At 35.3% G+C, this 13,431-nt stretch overlaps 1 protein-coding gene across 1 annotated transcript in view; it reads left to right on the top strand.

Annotated features, from left to right (window-relative positions):
* The window catches only part of LOC111627615 (serine/threonine-protein kinase tricorner-like), a 91,677-nt gene extending 78,978 nt beyond the window's left edge, over window positions 1-12,699 (top strand). The window contains exons 9-13 of the mRNA XM_023371203.1: window positions 2,330-2,391; window positions 4,064-4,181; window positions 7,520-7,742; window positions 7,826-7,914; window positions 11,786-12,699. Of these exons, the coding sequence (XP_023226971.1) occupies window positions 2,330-2,391; window positions 4,064-4,181; window positions 7,520-7,742; window positions 7,826-7,914; window positions 11,786-11,910 (617 nt within the window). The 3' untranslated portion in view covers window positions 11,911-12,699. The remainder of the gene's footprint in view (window positions 1-2,329; window positions 2,392-4,063; window positions 4,182-7,519; window positions 7,743-7,825; window positions 7,915-11,785) is intronic.
* The last annotated feature ends 732 nt before the right edge of the window (window positions 12,700-13,431 follow it).

Raw genomic sequence — 13,431 nt, 5'->3', positions numbered from 1 at the left:
TCTCCTCAAGTGTTGAACATTTAATCAGGATATCATCAAAATAGAGCAAGACTCCCAAAACACTTGCCAACAGCATTTCAATGAAACATTGGAATATTTCAGGAGTGGAAGATATTCTAAATTGCAAATGTTTGCACTTGAATGCCCACTGATGCATCACAATTATCTATGCAATAGCTGAAGCTTCATCAACAGCTAATTGTAGGTAAGCTGTGACAGATCAAGCTTGATAAAATGACAACTTCCAACAAGTTCTGCAAGAATTTGACTGATGGCTGAAACTGGATACAGATAGTGAGTGTACATTTTGAATTGAGTGTACATTTGTAATCTTCACGTAGCCTAACTTTACCATTAGATTTAAGGACAGGAACAACAGGCATAGTACACTCTGAATAATTTACTGGTTCAAGGACTCCTTAATCCTATAATCGTAACTGTTTTGAGTCTTGGCAAATGGCACATTTCTTGTCTTCAACTGGATTGGAGAAACCTTTGGATCAAGATGAAAATGTATAGGTGTACCTTTAAGTTATTTTTTGAAAAAGTCCAGAAACTCTTGAATGATATCTTCCAAGATTGAATGCTTTAACACTATGAATACCTGTTACTTTAATATCCAATGGTTCAAACCAGTTCAATCTCAGAAGCCCTTGACATCATTTGCTGCAATTAATAGAGGAAGGTCTACTTCAAATGAAGTGTATTTGACATTAACATGGTACTGCCCCAGGATTTCCACTGATTGTTTACTATAGTTTTTCACAGTATATGGGGATCTTTCTAGCTGTGGCAAGCCAACCAGATATAATTAATTAAACATGTTTTTGTTAATGATAGTAATCTTAGCTTCTGAGTCCACCTCCATGATATATGGCTCCATTAATGTATAGAGTTGTTTTTATCTCAGGGCACCCAACATTATATGCACAACCTTCAGGTGAAAGGTATCTAAGTCTTCTTTTTCCATGGTGTGAGTATTTTGATTCCAAGGGAATGTCCTTTGGGGTTTAGCCTACTTTGGCAGACTCTTTGAATATGCCTTTCCTTTTACAATGATGACATTCAGCATCCTTAAATTTACATTGAGTCCTTGAGTGATTGAATCACCTCTGCATTCTGAACATTTTTTTATGTGGTCTTTTTAAATTACCTTAAATCGTTGCCTTTGGCCTTGAGTCCGCAACATAACAGATGTTGAATCAGATCCTCTAATTTCTCTCACTTGCTGATTAGCCATTTCTGCAACCAGTGTCCTTTCTTGTGCTTGTACAAAACTAATTGATGTTTCAGCCAACAATCGACACTGTAGAGATTTGTCTTTCTAGCCAAACACTAATCTGTCCAGCAGCAATATATCCAGTGTACCATCAAAATTGCAATGTTCAGAGAGTTTCCTTAATTCTGCAATAAAATTGGTAACACTTTCTGTGGCATGCTGGTTCCTTCAATATAATAAAAATCTCTGAAATATTTCAGACAGCTTCAGCAAAAAAATGAGACATGACAGGTTGTATTAGCTTGTTGTATGATTTAGCTGCTGGATTGTTGGGCACTGTTAGAGAACAAATAATGGCATATGTCTTAGACACTCAAAAATACTGCCCTTTTTTTCTGAGGACCAGTAATATTTGCTTGAGAAAAACACACTAAATGTTTGTAGTATGAATCCCACATAGATGGTTCTGAGGCCTCATAAGATTCTAAAGTTCTGAGCATAACCATTTTAATAATAATGTTCCCTTTTAATAAATGCTGTACTGACAATTCTGAAGTATTGGTTTATGGAGCTGGTCAATGCTGTTAACTGGTGAGCAAGGCATTAATATTGAGTCAACAGATTTTTCAAAATTCCACCCTCATCACCATTGGTTGTGTTTGTCATAGTTTAATAATTCAGATGGCCATACTTAGATGCTGAGATACTCTATTACAGTTGGTCTTTGTTACAACTAGTCAGAGCAACAAGAACATAACACATCATCCCCGAGTCATAGGAACCGAATGACCATGTGCTTCCTGTGTTCGTACTGCTGTCTCCTCTCAGCTGCCTAAACATAGTCCAAAGTCCAATTACATAACAATTTTTTAACTGTAAAAGATTTAACAGGACTAATTAGGAGTTATGGATTTTGATAGAATAAAGTTTTTAAATCTTTTGACTAAAAATTCATCATCACTGAAAAGTAAGATACAACATCAAAAATACTTTAAAGACATTTTATTTCTAGTTGCACATATAATTGAAAATTTTAATTATAAATAGCCTAATATTTAAATAGCCTTAATACATGTTATAATTAAAATGTATAAAAATATTTTATTTTAGCTTCAAATCCAATGGATTCAAAAAGAAGAGCAGAAAGTTGGAAAAAGAACAGAAGGCAACTAGTGAGTTTTAATTTATATGTTGTTATGAATTTTGTTTTATTTATTTTACAAGCAATTGGAAATATCTAGCAGCAACAGCAGATATCCACCCCCTATTAACAAAAAACACCAATAAAAAGATAAAAATTAAAAAGAACTGGTACATTAAACAATAAGAAGTTAAAAATATAAATAATGTTGACATACAAATGATATGATAAACATGTAATAAGATTTTTTTTTTTTTTCCTTTTTATACAATTATATTATTAAATTACAAATTATTTAGAAAGCATTTATAAATATGCTTATAATGCTTAAAACTATAATGAAGACATTGTTTTATTCTGAAAATATTGTCAGCACACTGATTGGAGAAACATCTGCAAGTTATAGATGAACAATAAAAAGAGTGCATTGACATAATGTGCTCCTTGTTGTTTTAGTGGAAACCTTTAATTTTAGCCAATAATTATTTATTAGACCATTATAAAATTTAAAACTTAAGATATGATTAAAGTATTTAATTCTTTTATTAAGTGGAGGAAGGCCAAGTCTGATTCTGGCAATGTTGAGGTTATGAGTAATGAGCACAAGAGCAGATCTAGTTTGCACCAGAAGTCATGTTATTTCAATTCAAAAGTTTCCCCTAAAAGCAGTTAATAGATGATCAGCAGGACTCTATTGTTAAAGGAAAAATATGATATACAGGGGCAAGATACTATTAATTTGAGGTGGAGAGCACATATTTTAAATGAAATTAATTAAAAATATGATTAAAAATTGCATCCTAGCATTGTGACGATGTCACAATAAATAATCGCTCATTACTATTAGAAACAGGGCCTGTCTCACTTAGATTAAGGCAGATTGATGAAATTCATTTATGCATAATGTGTCCTATGAAGTTTATTATTAAAAAAATAAACACTTTAATTTATCATAAATGGTTTTCTCATTTTGCAAAGCTTTCACAGTCACCCTTGTATGTGGGTTTCTACTTGAATAGGTTTATATAGATTCTATTTTATGAACATGCAATTTTAAATTAATTCATCAACTTTACTAAATAATATTGAATAATTTATATTATTCAATTTTATTTGTATTTATATTATAAAATATAAACGCAAATATATATCGTGTTTATTCTAATAAACAGTGTGCTATCTACAAATTTTTTTTGGCTTGCTACTATGCTATTTATTAGTGTATGACTATTAATGGAATAAAACTAGTAATTTTTTCACTTTACTATTATTTCAACAACAATACAACACTGCATACTTGCACATTATTTTGACATATGGTAATAGTGACAACAGTGAATAGGATATACAGTTTATTGGTTTACAATAAGCTTCATCTTCCTCCAATAGATGGCATTATCTATGACTTTTTTCATCTTGCAGTTTTGCTGTTTATTAGAATAAATATGGTATTTAGAATTCTTTTATTTGATAAATTAATCACAGGATAAATTAATATATTTTTTTGTACATAATTGGTTATCCGAAAAATAAGTTATCCGAACAACCCCAGTCCCCAATTGATTCGGATAAACGATGCCCTACTGTATATAATTCAAAAGCAGTAAATTATTTATAATTAAAATATTTGAAATTTCAAAGTAATTAGAATTAAATAATAATCATATCATAATATAAATGTTTTTCTTTTTTTATATATATAGGCTTATTCAACTGTAGGTACACCAGATTATATAGCCCCTGAAGTTTTTATGCAAACAGGTTACAACAGTGCTTGTGATTGGTGGTCTTTAGGTGTTATTATGTATGAAATGCTTATTGGTAATTAACTTAATATATTGATTTTGTTTATTACAATAAAAAAGTTAAGTTAAAAATTAATTTAAAAGTTCATGTAAACATTTAAAACTTGTTTAAAATAGCATTATATCATATTGATATTAAATATTGAGGAAAAACATTTTCTTTACACAGAGATGATGTTTACTATTTAACATAATTTTTGTCAATCATATTCTAGGGATAAAATTTTCCATTCCTTCAAAAACTTCACTATTAGTGAATAAATTATTCACAATTAATTTTGATTATTCAATTAAGTTAATTAGTTTTAGATGTTTTGTTTTTATTAAAGAAATTTGCTATGAAAACAATTACAGTGATACCTCGCATTTCAAATGCTTCAAAATTCGAATGCAAAATTTGACAAAAATTTGCCTCAGAGTTCAAATTGTGCATGCAGTGAAAAACTGTGCTTGAAACATAAATACAAAATACAATTTTGTGTGTCCAAGTCATCTCTCACTCTCACGTAATTCTTATATGTCCGTTTGTGCCATTAGAACCTTTTCTAATATCATATCTGTGCTCTTTTATCCTTACACCTAGGTTTCTAGTAGTAACCCCAACATATTCCTTATTTATTCCTAATATCTGATTCTCGTATGGGATCTTATATACACCCGACATATCTTCTTTTTTAACCTCCCCTTTATCATTTCTAAGTATTCTGTACAAATTCGGAGCTCTTTTTAAGACCATCCTTGTATGTTTTATATTTGCGATTTCTTTCATAATGCTTCCTAAGTGCTTGTTGTACATAAATTTTGTGTATGTAGGTGGACCTCAAACAGATACTATATCTGTACGAACTTCTAATTTATTGATCTGTACCATTTATAACATTCCTCTTGTAGCCACCTTCTGCTACCTGCATGATTCTTTCTATTTCTGCATCCCTGTCTATTATACTTTTGCAGTATAAAAAAGCCCTCCTAACTAATGCTCGAAATGCTGCCAATTTATATTTATAAGGATCATTGGAGCTTGCAGGTATATATAGTGGACTATGCATTGGTTCAATAAATACCCTGGTAGATATACGTCCCTCTCTAAATATAATATTAATGTCCAGAAAATGTACCATAACAGAGCTTTTTTGCTCTAGTTTTAAGCTAATGCCTATTACTGGGGTATTTATTAAACCAATGCATAGTCCACTATACATACCTGCAAGATCCAATGATCCTTATATGCAGTACTGTAAATTAAAACTAATAAAGGATAATTTAAAATAAAAAAGTTATATTTTTGTTTCTCTCATATTAAATTAAAAATTCCAAAAGTCATTAAATTGCATTCTCAGAAGTTTTGTGAGATTGACAAATAGTTTCATTGTTATTGAATGGAGCAATTGATGTATTTGATGTAGAGTTTTTGATTGATTTTAGAGAGTTTATTTTATTGATGTAGAGTTAAAGTGTAAAAATTACATGCAAATGCCATAATATTTATCATAATGCTAGAAAAAGTACTATTTCCAGGGTGGCCAAGCTCCTTGATAGTCCGAGCCATTTTTTCACAAAAATAAAAAGGGAACTCGGGTACATTTATCGAGAGCCACAAATAATCCTTCAAAGAGCCGCATGTGGCTCCCGAGCTGCAGGTTGGCCACCCCTGTACTATTTAAACAAGTTTATATTTTCATTTTTCTTTGTTTCAAAATTGAGTTTCTGTCTGTTGTCTATGTTAATACATTAGCAAAATATTTTAGGATTAAAAATAAAAAATTGTAACAACAGTTTTCTTGATGAAGTGAAAATTTTTTGTTTTGTAAATTTAATAACTAAAGACAAGTAATAATGAAAGCTGTAATTTAGCTGGCTAGTTTTAAGGTAAACTAAAATTAATGATTATAATGAAATTTAACAATAAAGATAGATAATCCCACTGTTTATTGGTACACCCAACACCTGTATAACCATTTCTATTCATTACCACAGTATCGATTTGTAAAATTCATACTGATATTGTACAACTTCTTTACTTTGTCTTCCTACAATTTGTCAAGCGGTTTTATCATTTGTAAATTATATTTTCATATAAAAAATTGTATATATATTTCTCAGCTATGTATAATACGGTACTGGAAATGCACCTGCAAGGTGCCTAATAAAGAATAAGTAAGTAAGTTCTATAAGCTTTAGCTTATAGAATTGTAAACGGAAAACAGAATCGGTCGAGGTGTTAATTTATAGCAAAAAACGTTAAACTTTATCTCGTACGGGCCCACCGGTGGCCGAGTGGATAAAACCTCAGGACGACGGGTCGCCCACGTGGAGTTTTTCGGGTTTTCTTCAAGTCAGCAAAACCAAAATAGGGGCCATTTTCTCATAAAAGCCTCCCGGGAGGCATTTTTCCTTCGGCAGATGACCCACGTGTCCTGTTGCCTTAATTGAATAAAACTAAATTTTATCTCGTACGGACGTTTTTGGTTTGGCACATGCAGCATTGGCGATACGCTCTTCTTCGACCAGGCAACCGTCGATACCGTAAACGTTTTTATCATAACTAAACAATTGTAAAAGAGCGCGCCTCTTTCTGTGCCGCCCCCTCACCGCCATTTCCTCGACAGATGTTTTTTGGGCGACGGCTCAGTTGCCTCACATCTCAGGTTTGACGCCTGTCGATTCGCTTTTTTCCGGTTTAGTGTTTATTGCAACCTTTCCGCAAAAAACTCGAATCGGCGTGGCAGTTGCCAAAGCGCCGCAGTTTGGCGAGAAATAGAATTGGTCCTCCGTATCCTTGGTGGCACCGGCACGGAGCAGTAACGACCATTCGAGGTAAAACTTGCTACAAATGAATGCCTCCAGACATTTTGTAAGTCTTCTCGTTACAGCTAGGCACTTCAAATCTGGAATTACGCCGCGTGTTATGTTAGACAATTACAGAAATAGTAAATTATATATCAAACTAATAATAAAACTAACAGCAGGTGCATTAAGTATCGTGGAAAGGTAATTGCATTCAATTATTTTCTTATGTACGAAGTTTCAAAAACGTATGGAAAATGACTTCAGAGCGAAGTTTTCGATCCGCCAAATTACGGAATCCCGTTCTAACCGATTTAGTTATTCAGAAATTTCTATATATAAGACAAAAGAATTTAAAAAGTATATATACTGAATTTGTAACGTGAATAAAATGGAAAAAATATTTTTTGCGGAATTTTCATAAGTGCATAAAAGTTTGAGAATAGAAGAAAATAATAACTGTTTAGTTATCTTTAGATTTACATATCGTAGAATAAATACAAGACCGCTCATTGTAATTAATTTTTTAAAACAAATGAAAAATAATTTTATTTTTATCTGCTTTAGGATATCCTCCGTTCTGTTCGGAAACTCCTCAGGAAACATATAGAAAAGTCATGAATTGGAGAGAGACGTTAATCTTTCCACCAGAAGTGCCAATATCTAACGAAGCCAGAGATTTAATACAGAGATTTTCTTGTGAATCAGAAAAGCGCATAGGAGCTAACGGTGGCGTGGAGGAAATAAAACAACATCCGTTTTTTAAGGGCGTCGATTGGGAACACATTAGGTATACTTTTCAATTTTTCGGAAGGAGTCGGTTTCGACGAAAACGAAACGATCGCTTAAAATGTGCATTTAACGATATTTTAGGGAGAGGCCGGCGGCCATTCCGGTGGAAGTGAAAAGCATCGACGACACTTCGAATTTCGACGAGTTTCCGGACGTCGATTTAAAAATTCGTAAGTCTAAATTACGTTTATACTCTAATTCGGCGTCCCCTCACCGCTAAAACGTCCGAAAAAATGTAGGCACCACAAGTTACGTAGGCCTAAATGCTTAAACCCGGGCGGGCGTTACCCACACGCCGGCAAGTTAGCCGGTCAGGTGGAAAGCTTAATTTGGTGCCCGCGGACTACGGGTCGAGAAACTCCGCCCTAATTTGTCAGTCATCTTCTGTTCGCAATAGTTGGGATGGCCATTAGAAATCAAGGTGCAATTTCAACTCGACGCGTTGTAAATTATGCCGCCGCGTTGCTACCAAACAGAATTTTTTATTCACCGTATCGTTCCCCCGAACGTAAAACCGCGGCCAGGCAATTTCCCAATCCTTAACACTTTTCGTTCCGTAGAAAGCCCAGAGAGGCCATTTTCGGACTAATTTTTCTTTAAAATACGGTGCCATCTGCATTATCATTTTACATCTGAAGAGATTTCAGATTTTTTGGCGCAAAATGCAAATTAAAAAACAAATGGAATTTCAAATATATTTTTTTCGTGGAAATACGTTAGAAGTGTTTCCGTTTTACCTGTTAATACTTTCACTGGCCATTTATTCTGCGTATATCCGGTTTATTCCCGGTGGGGAGGCTGGTGATGTCCGCGGAATGGAAGGACGGAACCGCCATTTCCGGCTTTTCTAAATTAATATAATTACGGATAAGTCTGTTTGTCGAACTTTCGACCGATGGCAACGCCTTCCGTTAATCATTTATCGGACGAATTTCTTAGAGGAGGTCTCGATCCGCCAATTTCTTCCTTAGGCGCCACCCGTAGGAAAAACAAGCGTCTAGATTCGACCACCAACCCACTTTGAGATTTAAAAAAATCTAGTGCCCCATATTTTTAACTTACCTTTTTACATTACCATCTATTGCATATCTTAAAAACAGTTATTGCAAATATAATGTTTAAACATACATTATTATATGGATAGGATAGATAGGGTGTGACACATATCCTATTTCTAAGATCAAAGAATGTTTCAGTGAGAAGAAATAAAACTCATATTTAATCACAGATCCTTCTACTGCTCCTTCTGAAAGCCTCCAGCGCCCACAAGGGGGCTTATTGCCCACTTTGAGAAACGCTGGTATAAACCCTGAACCGAGTATTAGTTGTAAATTATGCCGCCGCGGCAAACAGCGCCATTAGCCGGAACGTTTTGTCGTATTTTCTGGTCACGATTACAAATTACAAATGCTTTATTTCTAATTACTATTAGTTTAAAATGAAAATAAGTTAAATTTTTACATATGGGCCACTTTACTTATAAATGAATGATTTCTCTATAAAAAAAATACGATAATGCCTAGAACGGAATAGTCTTACGATTATAAGGTAGAATTACAAATAAAATAGAATATAAGGCGACTTAAAAGTCGATATTCTTTCACTCTATAAATGCTTCTGGAAATCTTTTCTGGCTACGAACTTCTACAATTCCAAAGTTACGTCAGATCTGCAAACAAGGAATCATAATACGGATAAACCTCCATTAACGGACACTTCCGAATAACGGATAACTCTACTTAACCGGAATTTTTACAATCCCCAAACCCTTCGAATAGGGTATCTATTATATTTACCTCTAAATAGCGGACTCTGTCGTCCATAACCAACCTTAAGTCGTCACTCCTCGCAATTTCCAGCCGCGCAGATAACTGCAACCTGAACGACTGTTTCTGTTAACTAGTAAACCCCCTTCAGTCGTGGTCACACTTGTTGATTTTCAGCCGCGCAGGTGACGAAACTGCAATAAGCGCGTCTTGTCATGGTCCCATTGTTCGTTGGCGTTGCAACTCGGAAACACGTGATCTCAATAAACCAATAAAATTACAGTCGCTTGTTTTTGACTACTTTCGTTAGTTAACCGACACGTTCCACTTCAGAGTATTTACGGAATTTTAGCCACTTTTCTTATTAAAATGGCAATCAGTTCCTTTTCTGCAATGAATAAAAGAAAAAGGCGATCATTTTGTTACTGCTGACGAGAATACACGAAGAGATGAAATCTTCGATAAAACGAAGAATTAAAATCCCACAGCCATCCATGAGCCTGAATGACCTCGATTCTGTAAAACTACCAATCCTCTTATTTTCAGCCAAGATGATGATCTATTTTCAATGTTGCCACCGTTTGACGTGGCACAAAGGCGTTTGCTGATTGGATGCACGTTTGCAATTGGCGCGAGTAGAACAAACTTTTTGTTTCTAATTGCTGTTACAGTCGCGTCGGTTTTCGAAGGGGTTTACTAGTTAACGAGAACAGACGTCTCGGTCGCAGTTGCATGCGCGTCTGGAAATCGCATAGTGTGACCAGGGCTTAATTTTATGTTGTGAAAGTTCAAAGGTCGTGTTACGAAGGAGATTTGCCGGCCACTTTAAAGTTGAGAAGAAATTCGGTACTCTGGCATTTATGATCTTAGCTTTTCGGTGGCATTGCAAAAAAGCAAAAATGTTCGAAAAATTGATCGCTTAGACCGTAAATGATACTATAAATGTAAGAATGGTGAACACATTTCCCGCCCGCGGAAGTAGCTAGCAAATCGCCATCGTAACTCGACATTCGAACTTTGCCTAAACCCACCTTCGTCCACCCTTCTGTTCGTAACAAGTTTCATTTTTCTTTGTCGTTTTTCTGCCCGCCTCGTTTTTTGATGAATTAATAATTTATCAATGCACGAATATTTACGTTTTGTCGTAATTTTTGTGCGCTATTTAAAATGTTCCGTCCAATCCGTTTACTATTTAGAATTCAGTTAAAATGAGATACATCAAAATTAAAAAACTGTTCTTTTTTTGATACGTAGTTAAACACGATCTGCACTTAAATACTACAATATTTTTCTCACTGCCGCTGTCGTCCTTTATGTGTTGGCTTGCCTTAACACACCCGTTTAAACCTTGCCAATGACTATATCTTAAACCAAACTCGCTACATTCCATCATATGTAATGTATAACGAGTTCCTCGACGTTGACGGTATTATGAACAGTGGGTACATTACAGTTTGCACTAGCCTCAGTCATAATCGATGTATCTGTGAACGGTTTAACAAGCTTTCACTGGAACGTCTTGCAATTTGACAAGGTGGCGGAAGCAAACATCGCTATATTGGCATTTGCAGACTCGTTTTGTCAAAATAATTTTGGATTAATATAGATGAATAGTAAAAATGACGATGATAGTGAAATATTTTCATTAGTTGCTACTGTTGCTAAGATGAAGCCTAAAAGAACTCTTTATACAAAAACGACAACGTTTCCTACTGCATTTTCAAGCGTAATCTTCTACCTACGCTTGAAAATGCAACGTACCCAGTGTTTCAATTACACATAATAAAAAATTTTTAATCATGTCAAATAATCTTATATTTAATTGCAACGTATGGGATTAAATAATAATACACGGTAACCACCTTATTCGATTTTTATGATTATTTTATAAAGTCACTAAGTATAATCACGGAGGCGGCCATATTGCTCCATCGGAGTTCACGGTATCCACAACTGGACTATTGGCTTGCTCATGGGTGAATATCGGAAGACGTTTTTGTACGTGGCGGTTGACCGAAGCGCTGTTTGATGCATACGGGAATGTACCCGAGGATAAACGCGCCAGTTGGGGCGAAAATGCCGACGTTGCGTACGCATCACAGTGCGGAAGAAATTACATTAATGCTCGTGGGGTCTAGATGTTTGCGTGGGAAAACGCCGCTTAGGGAATTACGGAAAATGTTGTATAAATGCGCGTGAAATAATTTTTAAATGTTTGAAATTTTCCTTTAGAAATGGAATACTGACGATTTTTTTTACTATTTGTACGATACAGCCGCAGCACCAGTACCGGCCAAGGACGGCGATCCCGGATACAAAGACTGGGTATTTATTAATTATACTTTCAAGAGATTCGAGGGACTGACTCAAAGAGGAGCGAAATTGACGAAGAGAAGTTAATGGAACGGATCTTAACCCGTGTTTAGACTGTGATGTTCTGCCAGATGCCACGTTGCCTCTAACTCGGTGCAATCTTTGGTTGGTCGACGGCTCGCCCTTAAGTGCAAATCCTCTGTAGTCTCCCGCGTCGTCACCGGTCGACAGCGGCTTTCTTTCGTCGCCTCGCAAGTAGAAAGTCTGCAGAATTTAGACGTAAAACAAAATTAGCGCCCCTACCAGGTTTGTAGGCGCTGTAAATAGAACGGGCACCGACACGTGATAACCGCGCACCTTGCACTCGTCGGGCTCCGCTAAATTATTTTGTGTTCCCGGCCGACACCGGTTAGCTTATAGCGGTTCGTGATCTCAATTTCCAATAAGTGATACGTCGTTAGCCTTTTTATTTCATCGGTTTGTATTACGAGTAATTTAACTTTTCTTTTAATCGAAATAAGCAGCAAAACTGTTTAAAATACCAATAATTTAAGTCGTGTTTTGTAAGTTAATAATTTATTCCAAGGTAGAATTTTAATGGGATTTTCGCCGGGTGGCAAAAATCCACGCCAAATTTTGTCGACGACTTTGGGTTCATACTTAAGTTTGCTTGGCGGGGAAATCGTAATCTAAGAACGAAAAGAAAAAGTTCGTTTTAGTACAGTTTCTCGTTGCCGAGAAACTTCAATCGTGGTAAAAAGTTATTCTAATTTGGAAAGTAATTTATTATCGTCAGTTTCCATCGGAACGTTAATAATTCTGTTTAGAAACTTTTTTTTTTCGATAGATTTTTCGTGCGTCTCGTTTTTCCCGGGGCTAAATTCCGCCGTTACGCTAGAACCATTGTAAATGAAATTAATTTATTTATAGCGTACGTCACTATTAGGGACCGTAGTGGAAATACGACACGGAAAATGCGTAACGAGAAAGAACGTAATAATTGTTAATTTTATTTTCTAAATATATACGTACGAAGAAGAACGTAGGTATATAGGTGGAAAATATCATTATAATTCCAACGGAAGCCACGGTAAGAGAACTATTATTATTGAAAGAAAGCTCGAAGCTTTAAGAATTGTATTTAAAAAGTAAATAAATAAAAAATATATAATTTGTTAATATAAAAATTATTTGCCGTTTCCGTGCGATTTAATCTGGAAAACGTGTAAAAAATTACGGCTCGGAGACGTTCGAGATAAAATCCGGAACTAAAAGCTTAATTACGTGGGAAAACCGCGTTCTTTCCAAAAGTCGTCTTCCACCGTGGGACAAAAGGAGAAAAAAGAAATTACGCCAAAGCCGTAGACACGTTTCCTGCCGGGGACCGCTTTTTGCACTTACCTTTTCCCGGGAGGAGAAACGGCGGGATATAGTTCGTGCCGAAAGGAGTCGACGGTTTGTAATTCCTAAGACCGATGGAAAGACAGGTAGGACCGAAATGGCAGGGCCTTCCTGCGCTGCGGGTCTCCTAATCCGGTCGAATATCTCGATGACTACTAGACCCGAATCGGATAAAAGCTGATGTAAAAATCAGCAATTATTTATTGT

The sequence above is a fragment of the Centruroides sculpturatus genome, unplaced genomic scaffold (assembly GCF_000671375.1).
Source record: "Centruroides sculpturatus isolate CEXI.00-Female unplaced genomic scaffold, Cexi_2.0 scaffold357, whole genome shotgun sequence".
In the NCBI taxonomy this organism is placed as follows: Eukaryota; Metazoa; Arthropoda; class Arachnida; order Scorpiones; family Buthidae; genus Centruroides; species Centruroides sculpturatus.
The sequence above is the reverse complement of the archived record's forward strand: the minus strand, read 5'-3'. Positions and strand labels throughout refer to the sequence as shown.